The sequence below is a fragment of the Lactuca sativa genome, chromosome 2, assembly GCF_002870075.4.
Source record: "Lactuca sativa cultivar Salinas chromosome 2, Lsat_Salinas_v11, whole genome shotgun sequence".
NCBI classification, from domain to species: domain Eukaryota; kingdom Viridiplantae; phylum Streptophyta; class Magnoliopsida; order Asterales; family Asteraceae; genus Lactuca; species Lactuca sativa.
The window spans coordinates 198,015,164-198,039,637 of record NC_056624.2 but is presented as its reverse complement, the minus strand read 5'-3'; the positions used below and the strand labels follow the sequence as shown (position 1 = coordinate 198,039,637).

The 24,474-nt window shown below is 33.4% G+C and overlaps 4 protein-coding genes across 8 annotated transcripts; all 4 read left to right on the top strand.

Moving 5' to 3' along the window:
* Positions 1 to 4,427: 4,427 nt before the first annotated feature.
* Positions 4,428 to 8,316, top strand: LOC111921759 (ATPase GET3B). Of its 2 annotated transcripts, XM_023917342.3 has the most exons (12): positions 4,428 to 4,762; positions 5,057 to 5,268; positions 5,380 to 5,442; positions 5,532 to 5,642; positions 6,081 to 6,155; positions 6,253 to 6,321; positions 6,418 to 6,483; positions 7,291 to 7,365; positions 7,470 to 7,568; positions 7,647 to 7,781; positions 7,848 to 8,030; positions 8,119 to 8,316. In XM_023917342.3, the coding sequence occupies exons 1-11, from the start codon at positions 4,573 to 4,575 to the stop codon at positions 7,983 to 7,985; spliced, it is 1,233 nt and encodes a 410-aa protein (XP_023773110.1). In that variant the 5' UTR covers positions 4,428 to 4,572; the 3' UTR covers positions 7,986 to 8,030; positions 8,119 to 8,316. The 2 variants fall into 2 exon arrangements, with proteins under 2 accessions (XP_023773110.1, XP_052624587.1); XM_052768627.1 differs by having other exon boundaries at positions 7,848 to 8,316.
* Positions 8,317 to 12,527: 4,211 nt separating this feature from the next.
* On the top strand, positions 12,528 to 16,059 carry LOC111921760 (phosphoglucan phosphatase DSP4, amyloplastic). 2 transcript variants are annotated; one of them, XM_023917343.3, is made up of 14 exons: positions 12,528 to 12,685; positions 12,771 to 12,843; positions 12,941 to 12,985; positions 13,716 to 13,815; positions 13,935 to 14,011; positions 14,086 to 14,162; positions 14,255 to 14,335; positions 14,637 to 14,769; positions 14,881 to 14,940; positions 15,018 to 15,074; positions 15,224 to 15,319; positions 15,464 to 15,523; positions 15,591 to 15,698; positions 15,792 to 16,059. In XM_023917343.3, exons 1-14 carry the CDS (start codon positions 12,660 to 12,662, stop codon positions 15,915 to 15,917), a joined length of 1,119 nt encoding a protein of 372 aa, XP_023773111.1. In that variant the 5' UTR covers positions 12,528 to 12,659; the 3' UTR covers positions 15,918 to 16,059. The 2 variants fall into 2 exon arrangements, with proteins under 2 accessions (XP_023773111.1, XP_023773112.1); XM_023917344.3 differs by lacking the exons at positions 12,528 to 12,685; positions 12,771 to 12,843; positions 12,941 to 12,985 and having other exon boundaries at positions 13,716 to 13,832.
* A 2,123-nt stretch (positions 16,060 to 18,182) lies between these two features.
* Positions 18,183 to 21,387, top strand: LOC111921761 (uncharacterized). Of its 3 annotated transcripts, none has more exons than XM_023917345.3 (4): positions 18,183 to 18,341; positions 19,123 to 19,308; positions 19,487 to 20,171; positions 20,808 to 21,387. In XM_023917345.3, exons 2-4 carry the CDS (start codon positions 19,175 to 19,177, stop codon positions 20,952 to 20,954), a joined length of 966 nt encoding a protein of 321 aa, XP_023773113.1. In that variant the 5' UTR covers positions 18,183 to 18,341; positions 19,123 to 19,174; the 3' UTR covers positions 20,955 to 21,387. The 3 variants fall into 3 exon arrangements, with proteins under 3 accessions (XP_023773113.1, XP_023773116.1, XP_023773114.1); XM_023917348.3 differs by having other exon boundaries at positions 18,192 to 18,341; positions 19,128 to 19,308; XM_023917346.3 differs by having other exon boundaries at positions 18,219 to 18,438.
* Positions 21,388 to 22,376: 989 nt separating this feature from the next.
* LOC111921768 (non-symbiotic hemoglobin 2) lies at positions 22,377 to 23,395 on the top strand. The gene is made up of 4 exons (XM_023917355.3): positions 22,377 to 22,535; positions 22,642 to 22,756; positions 22,871 to 22,987; positions 23,078 to 23,395. The coding sequence occupies exons 1-4, from the start codon at positions 22,441 to 22,443 to the stop codon at positions 23,234 to 23,236; spliced, it is 486 nt and encodes a 161-aa protein (XP_023773123.1). The 5' UTR covers positions 22,377 to 22,440; the 3' UTR covers positions 23,237 to 23,395.
* Positions 23,396 to 24,474: the final 1,079 nt, after the last annotated feature.

Sequence of the window (24,474 nt, the reverse complement as noted above, 5' to 3'; positions counted from 1 at the left end):
TCATCCTAAGGAATCGGCACGAAGTCCATCATCACCGGGGTTTAGGCACTAAGTCTGCATAGTTGCCAAAATTTATACATCAGGCACTAAGTCTGCATAGTTGCCAGGGTTTTGGCACTAAGTCTGCATGATCACCAGGGTTTAGAGTACACCGAGTGAACACATCGTTCGCAACACTTACAGGTTGCGAGTCTGCTAGTGTTCCACAAGACTGTCTAGAATAGTCCGTGGTTGTCATCCATACTCTGCTGAATGACGGGGCCATCGTTTGGGAAAAGGCTTCTCACATCGTTCACCTTTCACCCTTACCTCGTGGTCTATAACACCTCTCATCTCATCGTCCAACTTATTTTCCATCTATTACATATACCCATGTTTTACCCCAATATTTTTGTAGATATAAAATACATATACAGTTTAAATCCTTTAAAATGTGTATAAAATCATTCAACTAGCATAAACAACAAGTACTCAGATAATATGCACACATAACACATAATTTATATAGAATACTTCATATCTATGTGTAAGATGAAAGGGACCATGCACTCACCTGAAAGGTGGTGACTCAGCACTCGGGCAACGCGTCGATACTCTCAAAACAATTTCCTTCGATAAAACCTAGTATCAATACCACTAGGGTTTAGTCTAACGATAACCGCGACAAATTAATAGTCTGACTATTATTATTATATAAGCGTTAAATAACACTCAATATAACTCATAATAATAGCCCAAGTAATTATTTTAAGGACCTAATAACATTACTATAATCATTTGGAAGCTATATTAAAAATTGCGTAAGCGTAGCTCACTTACAGAGGATTTTAAAGAAAATCTGGCTTTGCTCGGAGCAGCGTTTCCGAAACCGAAAAACCCCTTTTTCTCGGGACTCCAGGAGCCTCGTGGCTTCCTTAGGGTGTTAGGGGATCACCTAGGCTTAAGGGAGGGTTAAAACCCTTAGAGAGAGAAAGAAATCTAGAGAGAGAAGGAAAATGGTGTGAAAAAGTTGGAGACCCTCGCCCCCTTTTTATACCCTACGAGGCCTCGGACTATGCTGGGTGTAGCCGAGGTACGCTGGGCGTAAGGCTCGCGTCCGAACAGGCTTGGTGCGACGTGGCTGCATGTGGACCGAGGAAGGCTAGAACGCAGAGCGTAGGGACTTCGCACGCGAGGTGTACTCAGACGCTGGGCATCTTCAGATTACGCGGGGCGTATACGAGTATAGGTGTCACCCATCCGAAGCGAGGTGTGATCAGCAAGCGATGGTTGAGACTTGGCCACGTCATCGCATCTAGCAACAGCTTCGCAAATTCGAGTTTAAACTTTAAAAATTCGTAACTTTCACATACGAGCTCCGTTTTCGACGTTCTTTATATCAACGCGAAGGCGGGAATGTACTCTACAACTTTCGTTTAGACTCTGTTGGCTAATTTTGACTTTATTTTAAAAGTTACATTATTAACAGGCCGGGACAGGATTGGTCCGTTAAATCCTCATAACTTCTTCATCCGACGTCCGTTTTCGCCCATCTTTTTCTCGTTACGCTAATCTTAACGAGATATTCGATTCTCGTTTAGGTCGTGTCGGCTAAAAACCGCTCGATCTATTATTCGATTTTCGGGCTGTACACTGCTAATCCGAAACTTCGAAAAATCATAACTTCCTCATACGAAGTCAGATTTGGGCGTTCTTTTTATGGAAGCTCTCGGTTTAATGTATTATACAACTTTTGTTTAGATTTATAAGGCTAAATCTCACTCTATCGTAAATTCACTATTTACGTTTCCTGGTATCGTGTCGATTCCGTCGCGAAACTTCGACGAGTCATAACTTCTTCGTTATAACTCAGATTTCAGCGTTCTTTATATGTACGAAAACCTTGTAACATATACTTCAACTTGGTTAAGATTATTTATTCTAAACAATATTTTGCCGAAAAGTCATTTTCGACACTTATTGCCTCTAATTTGACTAGACCGGATCTGCGGGCGTTACACATAATAAGGAAGACGCCAAACAACGGTTAGAAGTTTCCTGAACTCTCGCTTACACCACCTCAATATAAATGACCACTCGATTCGTATCTCCTCCTGGCCAGGATGTGAAACTTGCCCCAGTTCACACCCTTACCGCCTTCCGTAAAACCCAATCGATTCTCCCCCACTTGGATTCGACAAAGCTCTCATCCCTTAAATCTGATGGGTTCCCAACCCATCAACCTCATATAACATGAAATGCCTATGACTTGCGCTTGCCAAAACTAGCTTCCATTACCAGCCAATCTCAACGATTTGCCCAATTCGTGGAATCCGGAAGAATACCCTTGAGACCTTAACCAGTCTGATGATCCAAATCACCTCCCATGATATCATACCAATTCCTTGAGATCTTATGCCTGCGACTAAGAACCATAACCCTTGCCATACACTGATGAACCTCCATTCTAATTTCTATCCTCAAGGAATCACTGAACTCTAACCGACTTCAGTCCATGTGAATATACAATTCCCTTGACACATCCAATGATTAAACAATTCATGCAGTTGACACCACCATCTTCCTGCTACCGTTCCTCTCTGAGCAACGATGGTGCTGGAACTCAAAAGTTCTTCCATGGGCAACCGCCAATCATGCCCAAACAGATGATAAAACCACTGAATATTAACTTTACTAGATAGCCATCCCGTTAGCCTTGAACAAAGGTACTCCAAACAATATTCCTGAATTGATCCCGACAAGCACCCGAAACAACAACGGAGCACGCTGAAACCACTCAACAAGTTACAACCCTTTGAAGATTTACTGAAGACTTTCGACATGCAAAAAGGCATGTAAGGACCCTCAATAACCCACAAAATAGTAGAGAATCAACCCGAGATATAACTTACCCACCCAAGCAGAATCCAATGGAATACCAACTTCCGATAACAACCTAGAATGTATGGGTTAATTTATATTATTTCTATAAAGTTAGATTATATTTTTTGGTATGTTTCTTATTATTGTGATCAATATTTACAAATAGATTGGTCATGATAATACTAAAGATTATATTTGTAACATGCATCTCTCTATCTCTACTTTACAAGATGGTGAAGACATTTAAGTAAGTTACAACATATTATTTAAATTTTTTATTTTTCTTATGATATAGAAATATTTTTACTTCAACTGTTATTGTCAACTATTATGTTACATTAAGTTATTTATTTATGGATGATAATAATTGATATAATTATGATGGTATAATGTCATAAAAAACCTTAAGTTTGGCAGAAAAAGTCGGTTTTACCCATTCGACAGATTTTTGGTTCGTTTATATCGCAAACTTGTCATTTTTTTGTTGATTTTGCCCTTTTTACCTGTAATAGTAGGGTTCCAGGTTGCCATAAAATATTTTTTGTGAAAAAACCCTTAAGTTTACAAATATTTTGCAAAAAAACCTTAAGATTATAAAAGTATAAAATATAAATATATATTTAAAATTTGATAAAACTAAATGGTTTTTAGAAATTTTTGCCAAAAGTTTATATCGAATTAATATAAGTTTTATTTTACTTATATTATGAAACCAAAATTGAAACATATTTTTAGCTTTACGTACAATAAATTCTAGCTTGGTTCGATATATTCCTTAATTAATACTTAAACTTTTCAAAGCAAAATTAAAAAACGCCTGTTAGCTAATAATTAATTATGCTAAATAGTTAAACATATGAATAATATGATACATTATTATTTATGAAATACAAACATTTTAAACAATAAAATATTTTTATTTTTCCTTTTAAAAAAATTAATTGAATTTAATTAATGACATATGGATATGTTTAACTATTTTAGCATAATTAATTATTAGCTAACAGACGTTTTTTAATTTTGCTTTGAAAAGTTTAAGTATTAATTAATAAATATATTTAAATTTTGATAAAACTAGGTAACTTTTTAAAATTTAAATATAAAAAGTTTATATCGAACCAAAGTAAAATTTACTGTGTGTAAATCTAAAAATATGTTACAGTTTTGGTTTCATAATATAAATAAAATAAAACTTATATTAGTTTGATATAAACTTTTGACAATTAAATTTTTAAAAACCATTTAGTTTAATCAAATTTTGAATATATATTTATATTTTATATTTTTATAATCTTAAGAGTTATTTTATAAAATATTTGTAAACTTAAAGGTTTTTTCGCAAAAAATAATTTATGGTAACTTGGAAACCTGCTATTACAGGTAAAATGACAAAACCGATAAAAAAATAACAAGTTTGCGATATAAACAAACCAAAAATTTGTCAAAAAATAAAACCGACATTTTCTGCCAATCTTAATACTTTTTTATAACATCATTTTAATTATGAGCTACAAATCTTAAAAGATTTCTTTTATTACATCTGTCAACCGGACTGACCAAAATACCTATTGGGTTACTTCCAAGGCTCCAAGCGTCCAACCCTGCAAGGCTGCAAGTTATCTAGCAGTGCATTCACTCTGCCAAATTCTCGTATAAAAACCATACCTACTTCAACTCCCTTCAAGATTTCCCACAAGAAACGAAGCAAAAATGGCAGCAACATGTTATTATGCGACTACTTCAATGTCTTCTTATCCTTCAACGAACCGCTTTGCATCGGTATCAAGAACCGGGGTTATCTCTTATCCAACCCCTTTCAATCCATATAAACTCGACGCAATCTTCAGTTCTAGTCTTCTCTCCCTTTCTTCGAAAAGAAGACAACCAAGAAAACTGAAAGGTGCGTTTTAGTTGAGACCATATGCGTTTGTCTTGCCAATTTCATCTGTTCCTTCGTTAATTTTGGTTTGGTTTTCCAATTCGAGGGTAATTTTGATTATTTTTTTCGGGTATTGTGTTTCGATGGTTTCGCATTTGTGTCAATTTTAAGATTATCTCCTCACTCTCTCTTATGAGGGTTTTCGATCCTCTTGAACCTGGATGAATCTTTGTAGTCTAGAATTTATATGTGAATCGGAGTGGTTTCGGGCTAGTTACTAAAGTTAAAAATGCGAACATCTTTGATTCATTGCAGTTAAATCAGCTGTAGCTCCTGTTGAAACCACAGCCGAGTTTGATGAAATGGTTTCTGGGACTCAAAGAAAGTATTACATGTTAGGCGGGAAAGGTGGTGTTGGTAAAACGAGTTGTGCTGCTTCACTTGCAGTAAAATTCGCAAATAATGGTCATCCAACCCTCGTAGTTTCAACAGATCCTGCACATTCTTTAAGTGATTCCTTCGCTCAGGCAATCCTTTGTCTTCTTCTGTTTCCAATTGTTTAACTAAAACAATCTGTTTTCTCTTATGGTAAAAGTAAAACAACACATTTTGATTTTCTAATTATATGTGGTTTATAGGATCTGACTGGTGGGACACTTGTACCTGTTGAAGGGCCCCTTTCTCCTCTCTTTGCCCTTGAGGTTTGATGAGAAAGGCATTTGCTTTGACATTTCTTCTTATTTCATATTGATTTTTATGCCTTTTATTGATAGTTGTAAACTTGTGGCAGATAAATCCTGAAAAAGCTAGAGAAGAGTTTCGTGATGTAAGCAAGAAGAATGGTGGAACTGGAGTCAAAGACTTCATGGATGGCATGGGTCTTGGAATGCTTGCTGACCAAGTAAAACACCTAACCAAATCTTTTTTAAGCTTCCATTGTTTAGTTAAGGATCAATTGCAAGAAATAGCAACCCACTTTCTTTTATTTTTCTTTTATATCATCTTACTTACACTTCTTTCTATCACAAATTTACAACAATGTATTTTTTTTCTTACTAAAGCATTATGCTTTCGAAAATCTATCCAGTTATTGCATTGTACTTTCATTTTTTTTTCATATCAGGACACTATACTTTGAAAGTTTACCCATTAGAGCCATTAGCAACAAATTGACACATTTTCACATAAATAGTTTGAATTGCCATCTCTATTTTTGAGTTACATTGTCCCTGTCGTTTGTTTTGAGCCTCTTTTTGTGCATACTTCGTTTTGGAGTACTTATTTTTTCAAAGTATTTGATTATTTGTGTTATTTATTTTATGATTGTTGATCAACAAAGTTAGGAGAGCTGAAGCTAGGGGAGCTATTGGATACACCTCCTCCTGGTTTAGATGAAGCTATTGCTATTTCCAAGGTAATAATTAATATTAGGGTTTATATATTTTGACTTTGTAGCAAATATATTCTCCCTTTTTTAAAATGTCTTGTTGATTGTGTAAATCTTTTGGCAGGTTATTCAATTTCTTGAATCACAAGAATATAACATGTTTACACGTATAGTTTTTGATACTGCACCCACGGTAAGGAAGACAATTGTACTTTTTAATTTTTTTAATTATTATTATTATTTTTTGTGTTGAGGGTAATTTTCTGAACATAATAAGATGTGGTAACAGGGTCATACTCTTCGGCTTTTGTCATTGCCTGATTTTTTGGATGCATCAATTGGGAAGATATTGAAGGTAAAGTTCTAAACTTGGAAAATTTGGATTTTTTATTATATCATTGCAAGGAACTTTTATGTTTAGTAATTATGAGATCTTTTAACCAAGAATCGGACAATTTAAAAGATTATGTCATGAAAACTGCATTGATTTCCATTACTGAAATTTTCTCAAGTTACAAGTATGGATTATATTTACTCTTTCTCATCACTGAAAGGATCCATGCCATCGACTTCATTTTACAAGATTCTGTTTTCTCCATATAATAATGCGTATTGTTGACATTTGATAAATAGTCAAACCGCCCTCCTAAAACTATGTATTCAATCAAATAATGCAACTTTTGACTTGTTATATATAGGCAATAGTTTGATTATTTGAATAAAGAAACCCAATGTAGCCAAATCATTATATTAACTTATTTAAAACATACCTAGACTAGTTGCTATAGTTTAAAAAAGTGTCCCTCTTAAGTCATCTAAGTTAAAAGCATTTTCACTTTCTTCAGTCAGTCTTGTCAACATTTTAGTTTAATAGAACAATACTAAACCATTTGCACAATATATTCGTTAAAAATCAACAAAATACAACAATATTGTTGCTCTTTTAACTCTCGAAATTTCAAGAAAGTTGTTGCAACTTTTATAGATCATCCTGAAAAAGGAAATTGTTGTAATTTTATTATGATATTAGAAATTTAGAACCCATTATTGTTTATACTTTATACTATCCACTTCTTTACTTCAAAATCTGTAGCCTTTATACTTTTATATATAGTATAACCTGGCAATAACTTTTATGTTTAATTTTGCATGTTACTTGCAGCTTAGACAAAAGATATCATCAGCTACTTCAGCCATCAAAAATGTATTTGGGCAAGAAGAAACTCGTCAAGATGCTGTAAGCACTATAAATATTAAATAATATAATAAGATTTGTAATGAAATACTAGACTCTAGAGCAATGATAACATGCCATTTTTCTGTTTTCTCTTTCTCATGTAGTCTGATAAACTGGAGAAACTACGTGAAAGAATGGTTAAAGTACGCGAGCTTTTTCGTGACACCAACTCAACAGAATTTGTTATAGTCACGATTCCAACGGTAATACCTTCTAGAAACATCTACAAATTTTGTTTTTCTTTAAATTTTAATACAAGATATATATTTTATTTATTTAAGGTGATGGCAATCAATGAGTCATCGAGACTGCGTGCTTCACTTACAAAGGAAAATGTTCCTGTTAAAAGACTTATTGTTAATCAAATTCTTCCCCCATCTGCTTCTGACTGCAAGTTTTGTGCTATGAAAAGGAAGGTAAGATATTCTCTTTTCGTGTGAATATTATAATTTCATTTTGTAAATATATATTTGATATTTCAGGACCAGACACGTGCAATTGACATGATCAGAAGTGATCCAGAGCTGTCTAGTTTGCTTCTGGTACAGGCGCCTCTTGTTGATGTTGAAATTAGAGGTGTCCCAGCTCTTCAATTCTTAGGGGACATGATTTGGAAATGAAACTACATATATCTATATATATCTATCTATCATCAGCATGATAAGGTAAATTTGGTGGGTCCCATCCTCAATTCTTATCATATCATGTAAATTGTAACTCATGGCAACAACTGACTGCTACAAGATATATCAGAGACCCTTTTGGTGAGTCTTGTGGAAGATGAGTTTTAAGTCACATTTTTGGTTACAAGGCAAGACACATATATAGAAAAGGAAGAATTAGTGACTATGGCGTTTTTTTTTTTTTTTTTTCAAAGTATTAAATACACTGCAACGGTGGTAAATAGTATATTTAGACTGAAATTTACTCTATTAAATTGCTGTTGTTACTTATTTGATGTATATTTATTTTTGTACTCACATTTAGGCTCTTTAGTATGCACCAAGTAGTATTGACCAATTTCATCTTCCTTCCATGTGCTTAACCCGGCTTGCTTTGATTAGTTCAACCTGTTGGCCGGATAGCCTTTTTGTGGAGATAATGGTCTAAAGTTACCCCAAAGGGTGCATGTTAATATCACTATGCAAGAAACCTTTGGAATATGGAAATATTAAATCAATCAATTTTGTTATAAACTAGGTGTGAGACCCGTGTATTACATGGGTTTATTAAAAATAAAAATTTAATATAAAAATTTAAACATTAAATATTTTATAAAATAATACTTTTATATAACATAATGTAATCTTTTGGAACATTTATAAAAGAAATCAAATATTCTTTAGAGCATTTATGAGACTTTATTTTCAAATTAATAGAATGATTCTCTTTTTTATATGAAATTTTATTTTAAAAAAAATAGAAATTCCCAAAAAATGACAAGTGGATAATAATAATTCTAAAACTTCCCCACAAAATTACATGTGGCAAAACTCTTGAGAACTTGACAAGTGGTAAAAAAACCTTGAAAGGATAAGACGATAGCTTTTTTTACACATGTTACTATGTTACCATATGTGCGATATTTACAAATGAGCTTTTTTGTTAGTTAAATCGGTAAAATAGACTGGTATAAGAAATGTGAAATTCTAGATTTTGTTTCTAAAAGAGTTGTTGAGGGGAGATGGTACATTTAAGACTAAACTACACAAATGGTCCTCGTGGTTTGTCGAAAATTGTCACTTTGGTCCAAAAATGTTTGGATTAGCACCAGAAGTCCAAACTTTTCATTTTGTTACGAGTTTGGTCCAATTTGCTATAAACTTTTTCATAATGACGAATTTGCCCTTACTTTTTCTTTTTCACTTTTTTTATTATTTAAAGATTTTTCTGATTAACATAAAAATTAAAAGAAAATTCCCTTTTATATTTTATTTTATAATTTTTTTATAACAGAAGAAATAGAAAATGAAAATGCAAACTCTCACACACACATACTCTCTCTCTCTCTCTCTCTCTCTCTCTCTCTCTCTCTCTCTCTCTCTCTCCTGCCATTGTCTTCCCTATCATTTTTTTTATTTTTCTATAGTGAATCCCAATCTAAAAAATGTATTGATTGGATCTTTGTTAAACTAACTTCATCCTCTTCATCCCATGTTCTTATACCTACAAACAGAAAAATGAGATGGGTTTTAATCTGAAGGAGGATATGTTTTTCTCCTTTAGTCTTTATCTTTCAAACCTGCAACTACCACCACGTACCATCGTGAATACCTCTAGCACGATGAAAACCTCTACTCCAAAGCTGCCATTTCGACCACCAGGAGATCCCTACCACAGTAAACGTCTTCACCATTTCAATGGCACCACCGCCGCCCCAACACTGCCATTGTCATCACTACCTGCTGAAACCATAAGTCCGAAAACTTTGCCTCAAAGGTTGCTATCATTCAGGCCACCTGGTCCCCCAACCCCCATCATTGACGAAACCTTGCTTTTAATCCTCACCCTTGTCTTGTTCAGACACCAAAATTCCAATATTATTCCATTTATCGACATCTAAGCCAGATGATACACCAAAAATGAAAGGGTCGGTGACAGAAGTGAAAAGGGGTCAAACCAAATTTGTGAGTCCACATTCAATTGAAGCAAAATCCCCAAAATCAAAACGAAAAATCATTGCATTAGTTCTTCAATTAATCTGAAACCCATTATGTAAAAGAGATAGTGAGAGAGGTGGTGTTCCACCTTAGATTTGTGTGTGTGAGAGAGAACGAAAAGGAGATTGACAAAGTTGTCGCTGCCACCGCTACAAACCCTAACTTCGATCTATGTGTCGCCGCCTGAAACTTTAGGGTTAGGTTTTGTTGTGGGAGCTTCAATCTGAAATCCCTCGCCGTCGAGGTTGTGATGATCCACTGTGAAACCATCTATGCTATGAAGATCCACCACCGTTCTTTAATAGATCGGGTTAGATGTGTGTGAGAGAGAGAGAGAGCATTTTCATTTTTTTTTTAATTTTTTTTAGTTATAAAAAATTATAAAAATAAAATATAAAAGGAAAATTTTCTTTTAATCAGAAATATCATTAAATAATAATAAAAAAACTGAAAATGAAAAAATAAGGGCAAATTCTTCATTATGAAAAAGTTTATAGCAAATTGGACCAAACTCGCAGCAAAATGAAAAGTTTGGACCTCTAATGCTAGTCCAAACATTTTTGGACCAAAGTGACAATTTTCGACAAACCACAGGGACCATTTGTGCATTTTAGTCTACATTTAAGCATATATTAAAGGTGAATGAGACACTCTCTAGCTATCTGATGTGTCGCTCCAACAAATTTGTTATACGATATCTATGTGGTAACATGTTAGGTGATTTTAATGTCATTTGTCATTTTTGGTGTATTTGGTATTTATATGTATACGAAGGGGATCAAAGTGTGTTTTGAAGCAAGTTCGGTGGAGCAGAATGCACGCTTATATAAAGTGAGTTTGATGGTGAATATTTTGTTGTATGTGATATTCCATTTTTTTTTGGCTCTCACGGATTGAATAACGATTCATAAGGGAGGAGGGAGTCGTTCCCACTGAACCCACTGCCACATCAGCTTTTCTATTTGATTTTTCTTCATCTTTCCGAACCCACAACACACGGAAATCCTATCTTTTTCAACCCACTCAATTAAAAAAAAATACTAAACAACTAAGGTACAAGTCTTAAAACATATGGTACAAGAGAAAATGAAAGAGAGAAAGTAGAGAGAGAGAGGATGAAGTGGTTCGTGAAACCAATTAAACAACCCGCCGAAGAGGGAGTGGTACCGGTGATAACTCTATTGCTAATTAAGATTTTACCTTGATTATTTTTTATATTTTTTTTAATTAAGTGGGTTGAGTGGGTTGAAAAAGATAGGATTTCCGTGTGTTGTGGGTTCGGAAAGATGAAGAAAAATCAAAGAGAAAAGCTCATGTAGCAGTGGGTTCAGTGGGTTGGAACGACTCCCTCGTTCCTAATACGATTCCAATTAGTGTTTTCTTTCTTGTGCATTAGAAACAAAAAGCAATTTGTTATTAGATAATCATATGAAAATATTTGTTGAACCGGTGCAAATAGTTTTCAAAGAACGTGAAATCACGATATGATAATTATCCAAGCAAATTCGTTCTTTTCATCATCAACACATCCTAAATCACCATTTTCCCCAACATAACATAAAGAAACAGCTGTACTGAAGGCTATGTATTAAACTGTCAAAAGTTTGCTAGTCTAACATTCTCATGACACTCCCTATAGATAACATTATATATATACATCCACAAGGGAAAAACAATAGATACCATCATAAGGAAAATGATTATTGGTACTATTTGTTATTACCACAACTCCATGTTGTCATGAAAGTTCGCTACAATAGGAGTTAGAGGGTGTTTGGGGTATCTTTTCAAGGGCAAAAGAACTTTTGGAAAAAGTTCTAAAAAGTCAGGTTTCCCTGACTTTTCCAAAAAGTCAGTTTTTCCTCTTTGAAAAATCCAAAAAAAGCTTTCAAGAAGCCTTTCCCAAACATCTTTTTTCCTGTATCTTTTCCCAAAAATTCTTTTGCCTCTCAAAAAGATATCCCAAACACCCCCTTAGTTGGTGTGTGAAAGATGGTGCAGAAACATTCATTTAAAAAAAAAACTAGCCGGAAAGCCTTTGTTAGGAAAGTTTCTTTCCAAAAGAAAGAAAGAAAATGATTACCAAATACGACCCAAATAAATTAGAGTTTTAAGTTTTAACTTTCAAAATTATCAAAATGTATTTTCAGATCTAACGAGTTAAACTTTGTATCAACCCAAATTAATTTATGTCGAATCAACTTTTTTTTTTCACTAAAATTTCCTAAGGTTTTCGTATCATATATGTTGGATTAATTTATGTCGAATCGACTTTTTCTTTTTCACTAAAATTTCCTAAGGTTTTCGTATCATATATGTTGGATTAATTTATGTCGAATCAACTTTTTTTTTTTCACTAAAATTTCCTAAGGTTTTCGTATCATATATGTTGGATGAAGGACCAGTTCGATTTTGACATAACACGTAAAACGCGTGTGTATCGGTGAATAAGAGAGGGAAAGTGAATGGCATTTCGGAGAATCTTTGAAAAGGCGACCCCTTTTTGGTACCAGGAATCCAACCTCTATAAAATCTAAAAAGCATAAACTCAACAGTATCGTTCTCTCTCCTCCAAGCGAACTGAAAGAATCTCTCATCACATTCAGTTGTTTATGATTCATACGTAATAAGAAGATGAATTGCCTTACAAATCTTTCAAGGTTCGTTTCAATTTCTCATTTTCCTCGAGGTTTTGCTAAATTTGTGTTGAATTCACCATGATCGATTGAGTTTTAATTCTATCAGATCCTATTCAGCTTTGCCTTTACGTAGCTTCAAATGTAAAGCTTCAATTTATCCGAGCTTTGTCAATATGAAGGTAAACTCGTTGATCCAATTGCGAGCATTATGTGTGTATATATGTGTTTCAAAGCGTGTGATTTGGAGTGCGTGTGTGTGTTTTTCGTCATGATCAGGGATTGGTGAACGCTATTGATCTTCGAGGAAGTTGTTTAGTAAAGGTAATTAATTTATTGCGTATTTTTTTGTTATATTTGTGCGTTTATTGTTTATGTTGAATCTTGTGGAAAGTTAAGGACCACCTCTGACTTGACTGCTTTAGTGCGCCTTGAAAAAACTAACATCTCCCACGTGATTGTGATTTTGAACTCTTAGTCTCTTATAACATCTCATCTTTCTAACATTGATCCGACATCTGTTGCAGAGTTGGATTTTTGTTCTGTAGAGGGATGTTTCTATATGCTAAATTTTTTGTGTGATATGCTTTCGATGATTATGAATTTCTAAACCACTGATTCTGTTTTCCCTGTCATACCATCGCATTGATCATTAAGGAAATATCATGTCACTCAAAGCTGCAATTATCTGCTAGAATTTGATATCGTTGAAGATCCTGCTGCATGCTTCTTAGGAACATAAAGATGATGTTATGAATAAGATTGGATCAAAGTTACCACCAAATTACGAGTTTTCCTTTTCTAACAAGAGTGTTGTAATAAGAGAGAATGTGCATTAATTCACATTTGCTCTAATTGTGGCTAGTACGGTTGTATTTTTTTGGTGGCTGCCATAGATTGTCCATATAAATTACCTAGACCTGTAATTTCTATGGACCAAATTGCATAAGAGTAATTTCATACACACAATAACTTAATTACTTATTCACAAATTTAGTTTTCTAGTGAAAACATGGTGATCATCATGTGTCATATAGTATGTTTGATTGTGTAGGCAACTTCTAGTCCTACACCTAGTACCAACATAGATGATGCCAAAAAAGAGGAGAAATCTGATGTTTACAGTACAAACATGACAGAAGCAATGGGTGCTGGTGAGTACAGTGATTATGTAAGTTTTATATCTAAACTCAATACCAAGTGGCCTTTCCCTTTGGTCCAGTGGTATCTGTTGATTTCTATAATGCCTAGGTTGCTAATATATTACTTTCAGTTTTGACTTACAGGCATGAGCTTGGAATGAATTACAGCTTCATTCGTCCAGACTTAATTGTTGGGTCATGTCTACAGGTAATTTACACATTCAGACACCTGCAGATGTACTTTACACATTCAAAATTCTGACCTGTACTTTACACATTCAGACTCCTGCAGATGTTGACAAGCTTCGGAGTATTAAAGTCAAAACTGTATACTGCTTGCAGCAAGACTCAGATCTCGAGTATCCATAAAAACATTTAATCATTAATCCTTTAAACACGAAAACAAAGAAACTAACAACTTTCCCTGTTTTCCATCTTACCTGTTCACTAGATATTTTAGTGTGGACATCAATGCCATTCGTGAATATGCCACCACATTCGATGACATTCAACACCTACGTGCTGAAATAAGGTAACTCCTATAAATCTGTTTGGCCTCTTCTATTTCCGTGTGTTCTAAGCTTAATGTGTTAGGGGATTTTCTTTAACCCCATTAAGTTCTGTAAGGGCAAAGTGGCTGAATCGATAATGATGTAAAGTCTTGTATACATAAGGTCTATTTTTTTAGACCAAATAAACTGTCTAAATGAAAATAAATGACCATTTTACCCTTGCATTACAAAAACAAATTAAGTCAAAAGGAAACAACCATATATAGCTGTCTAGATTAAGTGGGTAACCACTAGCCACAAATATTATATTATGGAGCACAGAGATTTTGATGCCACTGATTTGCGGTTGCGTCTTCCTGCTGTGGTGAGCAAATTGTACAAAGCTGTTAATCAAAATGGTGGAGTAACTTACGTACATTGCACAGCTGGACTTGGAAGAGCTCCTGCAACTGCTGTATGCTGAAAAATCTTATCTTAAGTTACATTTATGCCCTTTTACCTGTTTCTGCATTATGTATAAATTATAATGATGAAGTTATTGATGTGGTTTCTACTTATATGACAGTTGGCATACATGTTCTGGGTTCAAGGGTATAAGCTCAATGATGCACTCAGTTTACTCCTGGTAATTTATGACTGATAATTTTCATTTTGTTGTAAACTTTTATGCTTATGCAAGTCACTCTTCTCCTTTCTGTGCAGAGTAAACGTAAATGTTTCCCAAATGTGGATGCTATAAAAAGTGCAACCGCTGACATTGTGAGAAGTTCTTAAATCATTTGCTTTGTGAATTCGTAAATAAGTATATACAAATGTGAAGCCACCCTTGATGAAAATCAACTACATGAATAAAAAGATGTGTTTTACTTTAATTATTCTTAAAGTGAGAATATATATATTTTTTAAAGCTTACAGGCCTAAAAACAAAATCAGTCACGCTGACATGGAACGGTGATAATTGTTCTTCAGTAGAACTAGCTGGACTTGATGTTGGATGGGGTCAGGTAGGTCATAAATTGTCAGATATTGTAAAAATTTTCAACATATATATATATATATATATATATATATATATATATATATATATATATATATATATATATATATATATTTATATATATATCGATGGATTTATCGTTTCATTGCAGAGAATTCCATTAAAATATGAGGAGAAAAATGGTTCATGGATCCTTCATAGAGATTTGCTTGTAATTCTCTAGCTCCTTTCTTTATTATACATATTTGGATGCCTAAAAATGACTTATGATTGAATAGGAGGGGCGTTATGAGTACAAGTACATAGTTGATGGTGAATGGATGACCAATAAATACGAATCGCTTACTCCTGTTAACAAGGATGGCCATGTCAACAACTATATCCAGGTACTAGCTATATATAATATATATGTATATTTATAGACCAATAAAATACTGATAGCTTCATTACTATTTCAATTATTTTTACTACTGATGCAGGTAGTGGGTAATGATCCAGAGAGTGTAGATTTATGGACAAGATTGGGGGATGATGATTTTGATCTAACGGACAGTGAGCGAGAGACGATAAAAAGGGTTTTGGATGAGTATCCCGATGATGAGTAACCAACCGTATATCTACATGTAGCATTGTGAATCACTTCATGGTTTGCCTACTTGTTTTTTGTATAATCACATGTATATGTAAGATTGTGATATCATATGTTTGCTTTGTTGCATTGGTGGTCCCTAAAGAATAGTTTCATTACATTCTTGGTCCCTGAGTTGGACAGCGTTAAAAAGAGTCCGTAAGGCCATACATGCATTCCACACGGGAGAGTACTATTTTTTCCTTCCTCTCTCCTTTGTCCGTCTAACAGCTACATCCTTTTGTGAATCAGTTGAGATTATTCACCCTAGTACCATATTCAACGTCGTTCTAATCAAATGATCGTGCAACTCAAAAATAACTACATATCTTTATCCATTCATTTTTCCTGCATCTAGGGGTTTACATATAAAAACCGATCCAGTTCAAACCGACCAACATACATTGGATATCCAATTGTAATTGGATTGGATTTTTTTTGAACGTGCACCGGGCAGTGACATCCGATAGGAAAATATGCCATAACACCCAACGGACCCAGGGTCCGGTAGTGACATCCGATAGGGCAGTATGCCATAACACCCAACGAACCCAGGGTAGATCCTTTTCTGAAGAGATAACAAGTTAACAACAACATCCTTAGCAACTCACTTTCTTATTAAAGCTTCACTCCTTTGGACACAGATAGAACTTGACACCATTCCCTCCAAAAACCCCTAAGAGGGGAAAATTGGAGCGTGCCTCCGTCACGACCTCATTGGCGTAATTGGATTGGATTGGTTTGAATTTTTCAACATCCAAATTGGATTTGGATCGGCCTGTTTTTGGATGACCATCTAGATCCAATCCCAACCCGAATCAATTCAATCCAATTGTTATCCGATTGGATATCCAATTATCATTCAATTTGATATATCCAATTATCATCCAACTATTATCCAATTATTAATACATATATATCTAACTATCATCCAACTATTATGTAACTATTATCCACTTATAATCTAATTATCGTCTAAGTGTATATCTAACTTCATATTGTTGTTGTATTTTAGTTGGAACGTGGAACTAATTTTTAATACTATTGATTGTTATCGTATTTTGGTTTGCATTGAATATTTGAAATTTATATTTTAAAGCGGATGTTCTTTTTAAAAATATCTATTATGCTTTTGGTTGGTTATAATTGGATGTAAAATTTGATAAAAGTTGGATATCTATTGGAAGGATTTAATGGATATACCAGATAACTTAACCGAAGTAAATGTACAATGGATAAAACTAATATTGTCCAATGTTTAATTGTATCGGTTGACCAAGGTTAATTGTATTGGATCGGTTGGCAATATCCAATATCCAATAGATGATTGGATTGGATTGGTTCTATAAAAAAACATTGGATATCTAATTATGAACACCCTATTGCATCATGCAAAACTTCTCCTCAATGATGCATTTTATTGCCTCCTTCGTGGCGCACAACTTTTTTTCTTCTTTTCGTTACAATTTTTTGTCCTCGACATCTTATCTTCTAAAATTGCTAAGTTAAGAAATTACATTTTGAACGCCTACATTTTGCGCCTATTTTTCAAAGTGAAAGCTCTCATCATCTTCGTTAAGGTTGCCCGGAAATTAAACATCAGAAAAGATTGTGTACGTGTTTGATTCCAATGTCTAGGTCCTTTTCGATGATTGGACAAGATCACACATTAGAAGGATGATGCCCATTTCAGGTGATCTTTCATAGTGTCTCATGTCGTTGTATGAGAAAAAATTCATTTTGAACGAGCTATTGTCGGATTTTTTTTTTGAACTTTCAAGAATCCGCTCCCAAAATAACTAGGATCTTTGCTAATTTCCAGCTTTTGTGAAACATTAATCCAAGCCTTAGCAATGTTAAGGCTCAAGCTTTATGACTAATTTAGTATTGTTTTTATTATTATTATAAATATTTATAGTTATTTGTATTTTTTGTTGCTATTATTATTATTGTTATTATTATTATTATTAGAGATATATATTAACCGAAAAAAATATCATAAAAATCTATCGATATTAGTTTTAATAATTGTTAGTATTTATATTTTATTTCTAAAGTTACATCTAGAAAGTGTATGTCAATTTTATTTGATTTTTGCGAACTATACTTCATTTTTTATTTTTTATAAAGAATGACAACGCATTCGATAAAAATATTTTATTAATAGAACCAACACTTATTTTCAATATCTTCAACAATTTCATCGTTTAAAAGCACTACGTGAACCAACAGTCCCTTCCTTCTATTTATAGTCAAAAGTCAAAACACTTTTCAGACAGTCCACTGTTCGGAACTGGTGTGTAGGTTTTCACAATTCCTCCTTGGCATTGGCATTGGCATTGACATTGCTTAAACCCTTTCATCTACGACTTCCAACCCCTCACATACAACTTCTATATAGGTCCGTTCGCATTTTCATTCTCCTATTTTAGATCGATCTGATGATTATCTTTTTTGATTGAATCATTGAATCTCATACGTACGTCCCCTAATTAGGAGTAAGTTTCTTGGATGAGAGCGTTTAAATTCTTTCTTGTTTTTGGAGTTGCTTAGGTTGGACTGTTCTTGTTTATTCTTAATGATGTAAAATGAATGTCGCTTGGTGATTTTGCATACAACATAGGCGGGAAAAGAGACATTCAGCAAAGCCGATTTCCTGCCCTGTCTTAAGAACCTGGCTCAAAAGAGAAAATAAAACCGAGGCTAAAAGCGGTCTGATTTTCGACGATTGAACTACACTTTCAGTTGGTTTGAGTGAAATTGGACGCCTTTAGTTGTGAAGAGATATATTTTGGATTGTTTGAAATCCTAACTGTGAAACCTGATACAAACTTATTGACCTTTTGAAAACTGTAAGGATGGTTGTTACAAGTATTTGTATATGCATCACATCAGCAATAGGTTACCAATCAAATAAATACATGCCAATTTTTTGGGTTCTATTTCTGCAAATGGACTTGCAAGAGTCGAGATATATCTCTATTGTAGTGCTATCAAAAGAAATTGAATTTGCTAGGGTTGTTTCAGACTTAATTAACATCTACACCCTAAACCATGGCTAACTTCTTGCTCCTTTATTTGACTTTGAGGGTTACATGCCATACTTAATAATATGCTCCTTTTTGTTTAGATATAATGATATGAGATGATATTGAACACCTTTCTATGTTAATCATGTTTAGTGTAGAGTTTTTTGAGTAGCTGTAATTGTTGGTGAACTCTTCCCTCACCCGAATGCAAGTTATCAAAGGAGGTTTGCTAGGGCAAACCTTTGCCCTAGCAAAATCCAATGACTCTGCAGGAGGGAAAAGATCAAGAAGACGCTCAAAAGAGGAAAGAAAAGAAATGGTGGAGGCTTTTATAAAGAGGTAATTTCATTCCATTTTATTCTCCTTTTTTCCCTGTCTTTAAGTAAATATCATCCGAGCTATTGCTTTCACAATCTGCTTCCAAGTTTCAGAAGTAATTAATTATTTCTTTCTTTAATGTTGTTTAAGATGTGTAGTTCTTATTTTTCATGATTGTTTTCAATATGATAACTTACAGATATCAGGGGTCAAATAATGGAAGTTTCCCATCACTGCGTCTCACACGCAAGGAAGTTGGTGGGTCCTACTACACAGTGCGTGAAGTTTTTCGTGAGCTAATTCAGGAGAATCGAGTCCTGGCCCCACCTAAATTGCCTCCAAGTGAGGAGAACATGGAGAATCTAGATAGCTTCTTGGAAAACTATCAATTGGGTTCCATTTCATTTGATCCAAAAGACAACCAAACCCTACTTAAAGAGTATGAGCTAAGACGGGAAAAAGTTTTGAGTTCAAGAAAGATCTCTGAACTGCAAAGATGGAATCTTGATGATGATGATATTATGATTAATGGGAGTATTCATACAAAAATGAAAAATGAAGAATTTGAAGATCCAGGATATAATAATGGAAGTTTGGATAGTGGAGTTGAAGAACCAGTGCATACAGAATTACTAATGGAACAGGCTATGGAAGGACAAAAAGATGAAACAGAAGAAGTTGAAGTGCATCAAGGTCAAATACGTCATTTGTCAGAAGATGTAGTGGTAGAGACTTTTCCATTGAGACCTGTTTCTAGCATGGTTTATAACATTGATGAGAAAACTAGTGAGAAAGAAGTATTGGATGGTGGTAATGATGAAAGATTTGTTCAGGATGAAATCAAAGATGTTAAATTTGAGGAAACATTGCCTGCTGAAGACAAAGTGAGTTCTTTTTATACCACTTAATTTCCTTAATCAATGGTTATGTTAAACTAATGATAAATTTGTAGTCCTAGTTTAACATAAGGTTAAATGCAAGTAATTATAACGTACTTTAATTGGATTTGTTTATTATAGCATTCTACTTTTATTTCCCTTTACTACAGCATTGTACTTTGAAAAATCTACCTAATTATAGCAATGTCATCCAAATATAAAGCAATTATGACTGCTATAATTGGTCAGACTTTTCAAAGTATAATGTCAGAATAAGAAAAAAATGAAAGTAGAATGCTATAATTGGGTAGCTTGTTCAAAGTACAATGTCCTAATAAGGAAATTTTTTTTGGAAGTGCAATGCTATAATTGGGTAGATTTTTGAAAGTCCAAAGTCTTAATATGAAAAAAATTGGAAGTAGTAGAATGTATAATTTGGTAGAAATTAAAAAGTACAACGTCTTAATGAGTGATATGAATGTTTTTTGGAAGTATAGTGCTGTAAATAATAGAAAGAAATGTAAGTAGGATGCTATAAACTACACCATAAATGAAAGTACACTGTTTTTTCTTGCATTTAGCCCTCTTACTAGTGATTTCTGAATTTGGAGTAAATGAAATTACATTTATGGACTATGACAGGCATCCAGTATCCCTAATCATGGTTCTTTAAGCAATGAATCAAGGGAAGCAGCAGGAATAAAGAAATCAGAGAGGCAAGAAACTAATCCGATTGTGTCATTCACCAAAACGTTCTTTGCTGCATTCATGAAGTTATGGTCTGAATAAATATTCAACTTCAGGTTTGCTCCTGTATAATATGGATTTAATTAATTGGGGTTGGAAGAAAATAATTTTGATATGTTTCTTTCAAAGAAAGTCATTAAGGTTCAAAGTTGGGTTATTAATGTGCGTATTAGCAATAGAAGACAGGAGGCAAACTTCCATTTTTGGTTGCGGGGCGAAACATAAATATGTATTGTAATATTTATTTTCTTTGTGCAAAACCTGTAATGGCTTTGGCATCATCCGTTTATTATTCAAAATATTTGGAAATGTTTTGTTCGTTTATGCCAAAAACTCGCGAAGATATAGCGTGGTTTTTTTTGTTAGAAAGAGTATCCTTATTTGACTTGCGAATGATGTCCTTAGCATGAAAATGTAAGCAGTTTGGCTTTATTTCAAAAAAAGTAATAGAAACGTATGCACGATTTACTATTTATGGACAGAATGGTCATTTTATTAAATTTCGGATAGAAGTAGTTTTCCACAAGGGCACCAGTCATGACCACCTTTTCGTTTTAAAAAAAAAAACAAACAAACAAAAAAACAAAACACGGCTACCTTTCAAGGTAGTTTTAGTGAACAACTCAAATATTAATTATTAGTTGTGACACCCAGGCACTACACGGATTTATTCTAAAAAAAGTTAAATAGTATGAAAGTCTAAACATTTAAGAGTTTGAATTTATCAAAAAAATGAAAAAAAATATTGAATTATTGAAATTGAAATGTTCATTTATCTTTTAAATTTAAAGAAATAAACAAAAAAATAATAATTGAACTTTAATTTGGAAATTTTGAAATAAAAAAATGAAAAAGAATTTTGAATTATTGAAACAGAAAGTTATATTAATGAAATTGATATATATATTTATTATTATATTTATTATGGTTATTATATTTAAATACTATATAGAATTTAATATAATAACATGTGGAAAAAAAAATATAATTTAAAATAACCATAAAATGACATATTATAAAAATAAGAGTGTACCATGTGGCAAAATTTTTATTTATTTATTAGAATAGATCCATTAAAAAAGATAAATATTTTATCACTTGGGTGTCAGTAATATTTTCCTAACAACCCACTCACCGAGTTACTCATTGACATTAAGATGAAACGATATCAAACATTCAATCGCACAAATTATAGAATTAAAGCAATATCAATATGGTATAATGGGTAACCAATTTTTATTGGAAGAGCACCATTTGCATTTATTAAATATTATACTGACATATGGTCATACATATGCAACCACTTGTTAAGCCACAGCGCCCCTTAATGAAGTCCAAGGGTAAAACCGCTCATGCCGCCTGATGTTTTACACATTGAGATCAATTTACATCGTTATCCCTAAGGATATTATTGCCATATACTCAACAATGTAAGATCTTGTATATGTGTATATATACATACATAAGATAGATCATAGATAGATATACCAGATACAGTGTGTGATACAACAAGAGAAAAGAGAGAGAGATGGGTTTTAGTGAGAAGCAAGAAGCATTGGTGAAGGAATCATGGGAGGTGATGAAGGAAGACATTCCTGCTCTTAGTCTCCATCTTTACGCGATGTATGTTTGATTGTTTTCATGAAATCTGCATCAACAAAATTTTCCTATTTTGTAATATTTTAATATATGTATGTATGAAATAAAATGATAAAATTGTAACATACAGGATATTGGAGATAGCCCCGGAAGCAAAAGGGTTGTTTTCATTTCTGAAAGACACGAATGAAATTCCCCAAAATAACCCCAAGCTCAAATCCCATGCTGTTAAAGTTTTCAAGATGGTGAGTTATACTTATACTACATCGATCTATATGTATATTTTCCCCATTGTTACCCTTGTTTTCTATACGTACATGTATCACGATTGCTTATTATATGTACATGTGTGATGAAAGGTATGTGAGTCAGCAATTCAACTGAGGGAGAAAGGTGAAGTCGTGGTTTCTGGTTCTTCACTCAAGTATTTGGGATCCGTTCATCTTCAGAAAGGAATAGTTGATCCTCACTTTGAGGTAATTTATTAAATGTTTTAAGAAGTGCGAGTTTTGATTAAATAAATTAAATTAAACAAAAGTTTTTTATTTTTTAATGAATGAATAAAGGTGGTGAAGGAGGCTTTGATAAGAACAGTGGAGAAGGCAATGGGAGAAAAATGCAGTGAGGAAATGAAGAGTGCCTGGTGTGAAGCTTATGATCACTTGGCTGCTGCCATTAAAACTGAAATGAAGCAAGAGGCTGCACAAATTCAAACTCAACTTTGAATACTGAGAGATATATTTATTGATGGTCTTCGAATAAAGTGCAAAATTATATAGGGAGCTATTCGTACGTATATGTGATATAAGATCTATAAAATGTTGATTTGTACACTGTCTTTTTCATCTTGAATCAATAAAAATATCTATCCTTCTTCTTGTCTATATATATGTATTTACATCTGTCATCTATGATATAAGACCTATTATTCTATGTTCTCGGGTAAGGGACATGAACAAATCGGGTTTGGGTTAACCCATTTTTTTGTAGGTTAATGTCATTTAAGATTTTTAGTTGTCTGACAAAATAACGGAGGAGTTGGCTGAAGGCCAGAATGATTGCAACCATATGGCCCAGATCGCAATGGGGTAAGCCCGCTTTTTTTTTGTCTCTTTAGACATAAATTTAAATATTGGAATATTATTATAATTTTAGTTTGCAAATCGGTGGAATCTGATCAAGATCTCAATTAATATATTTTTAGACACCTAAAGTTAATTGTCAAAATTTTAAATTTTTTGAATTAGTCCATATTAATTAAATGTTACCTTCTACTTGTCATAATATAAATTGCAATATATTGTGGTATTTAAAATTTTCATACAAGTAAGGTGTTGATTAAATTTGTTATAAACCGGACATGTTTATTATTCGGGAATTCATATGAATATTGTTATATGGTCCTATGAGTTGATAGGCTTATAGTTAAGAACAATAGAAAACGAATAATTTTGGTTGGTTGAAGGGGACGTGTGTGTGGGTGGGTGGGGGGAATTCAACCACACGATAAATCAATGTACACAATGTCCATGTACTAAGGTGGAATTCATTAAGAATTTTCAAGTTTGTTAGTCTATGTAGAGATGGTTATTACCATGTAGAGAGTATTGGACACATAACTTGTACTATTTAAAAATATAAGAAACCTTGGAAGCTACCGGATAGTTGTAGCAACAAAAGAAATAAGTAGATATGGGCTTTGGGATATTGGAAGCATCGATGAGAGACATAACATCGTAACCTTATATTTTATTTGTCGGAAGTTCTTACATATTATGTTCAAATATGATAAGATCTTGGTGTTAATTTATGGAGTCATGTTGTTTCTATACTTGATCGTCACTATTGAGACTTTTATAGTCTCTTTTAAGAGGTGATGCTAATACGTTAAGTGGACCAAGGATATAGTCGATGAGTATTATAGTTAGGCCCAGAAGGGTATAATGATAGGATCCAGTACACT

Bases quoted from the DNA above. Each gene is read 5' to 3' on its own strand.
- LOC111921759 (XM_023917342.3), top strand. From the start codon at position 4,573: ATGGCAGCAACATGTTATTATGCGACTACTTCAATGTCTTCTTATCCT. The intron at 5,443-5,531 runs GTTTGATGAGAA...AACTTGTGGCAG, and splicing joins CTCCTCTCTTTGCCCTTGAG to ATAAATCCTGAAAAAGCTAG. The intron at 7,782-7,847 runs GTAAGATATTCT...TTGATATTTCAG, and splicing joins TTTGTGCTATGAAAAGGAAG to GACCAGACACGTGCAATTGA.
- LOC111921768 (XM_023917355.3), top strand. From the start codon at position 22,441: ATGGGTTTTAGTGAGAAGCAAGAAGCATTGGTGAAGGAATCATGGGAG. The intron at 22,536-22,641 runs GTATGTTTGATT...TGTAACATACAG, and splicing joins AGTCTCCATCTTTACGCGAT to GATATTGGAGATAGCCCCGG. The intron at 22,988-23,077 runs GTAATTTATTAA...GAATGAATAAAG, and splicing joins TAGTTGATCCTCACTTTGAG to GTGGTGAAGGAGGCTTTGAT.
- LOC111921760 (XM_023917343.3), top strand. From the start codon at position 12,660: ATGAATTGCCTTACAAATCTTTCAAG. The intron at 12,686-12,770 runs GTTCGTTTCAAT...TAATTCTATCAG, and splicing joins TGCCTTACAAATCTTTCAAG to ATCCTATTCAGCTTTGCCTT. The intron at 14,941-15,017 runs GTAATTTATGAC...CTTTCTGTGCAG, and splicing joins ATGCACTCAGTTTACTCCTG to AGTAAACGTAAATGTTTCCC.
- LOC111921761 (XM_023917345.3), top strand. From the start codon at position 19,175: ATGCAAGTTATCAAAGGAGGTTTGCTAGGGCAAACCTTTGCCCTAGCA. The intron at 19,309-19,486 runs GTAATTTCATTC...GATAACTTACAG, and splicing joins GTGGAGGCTTTTATAAAGAG to ATATCAGGGGTCAAATAATG. The intron at 20,172-20,807 runs GTGAGTTCTTTT...GGACTATGACAG, and splicing joins CATTGCCTGCTGAAGACAAA to GCATCCAGTATCCCTAATCA.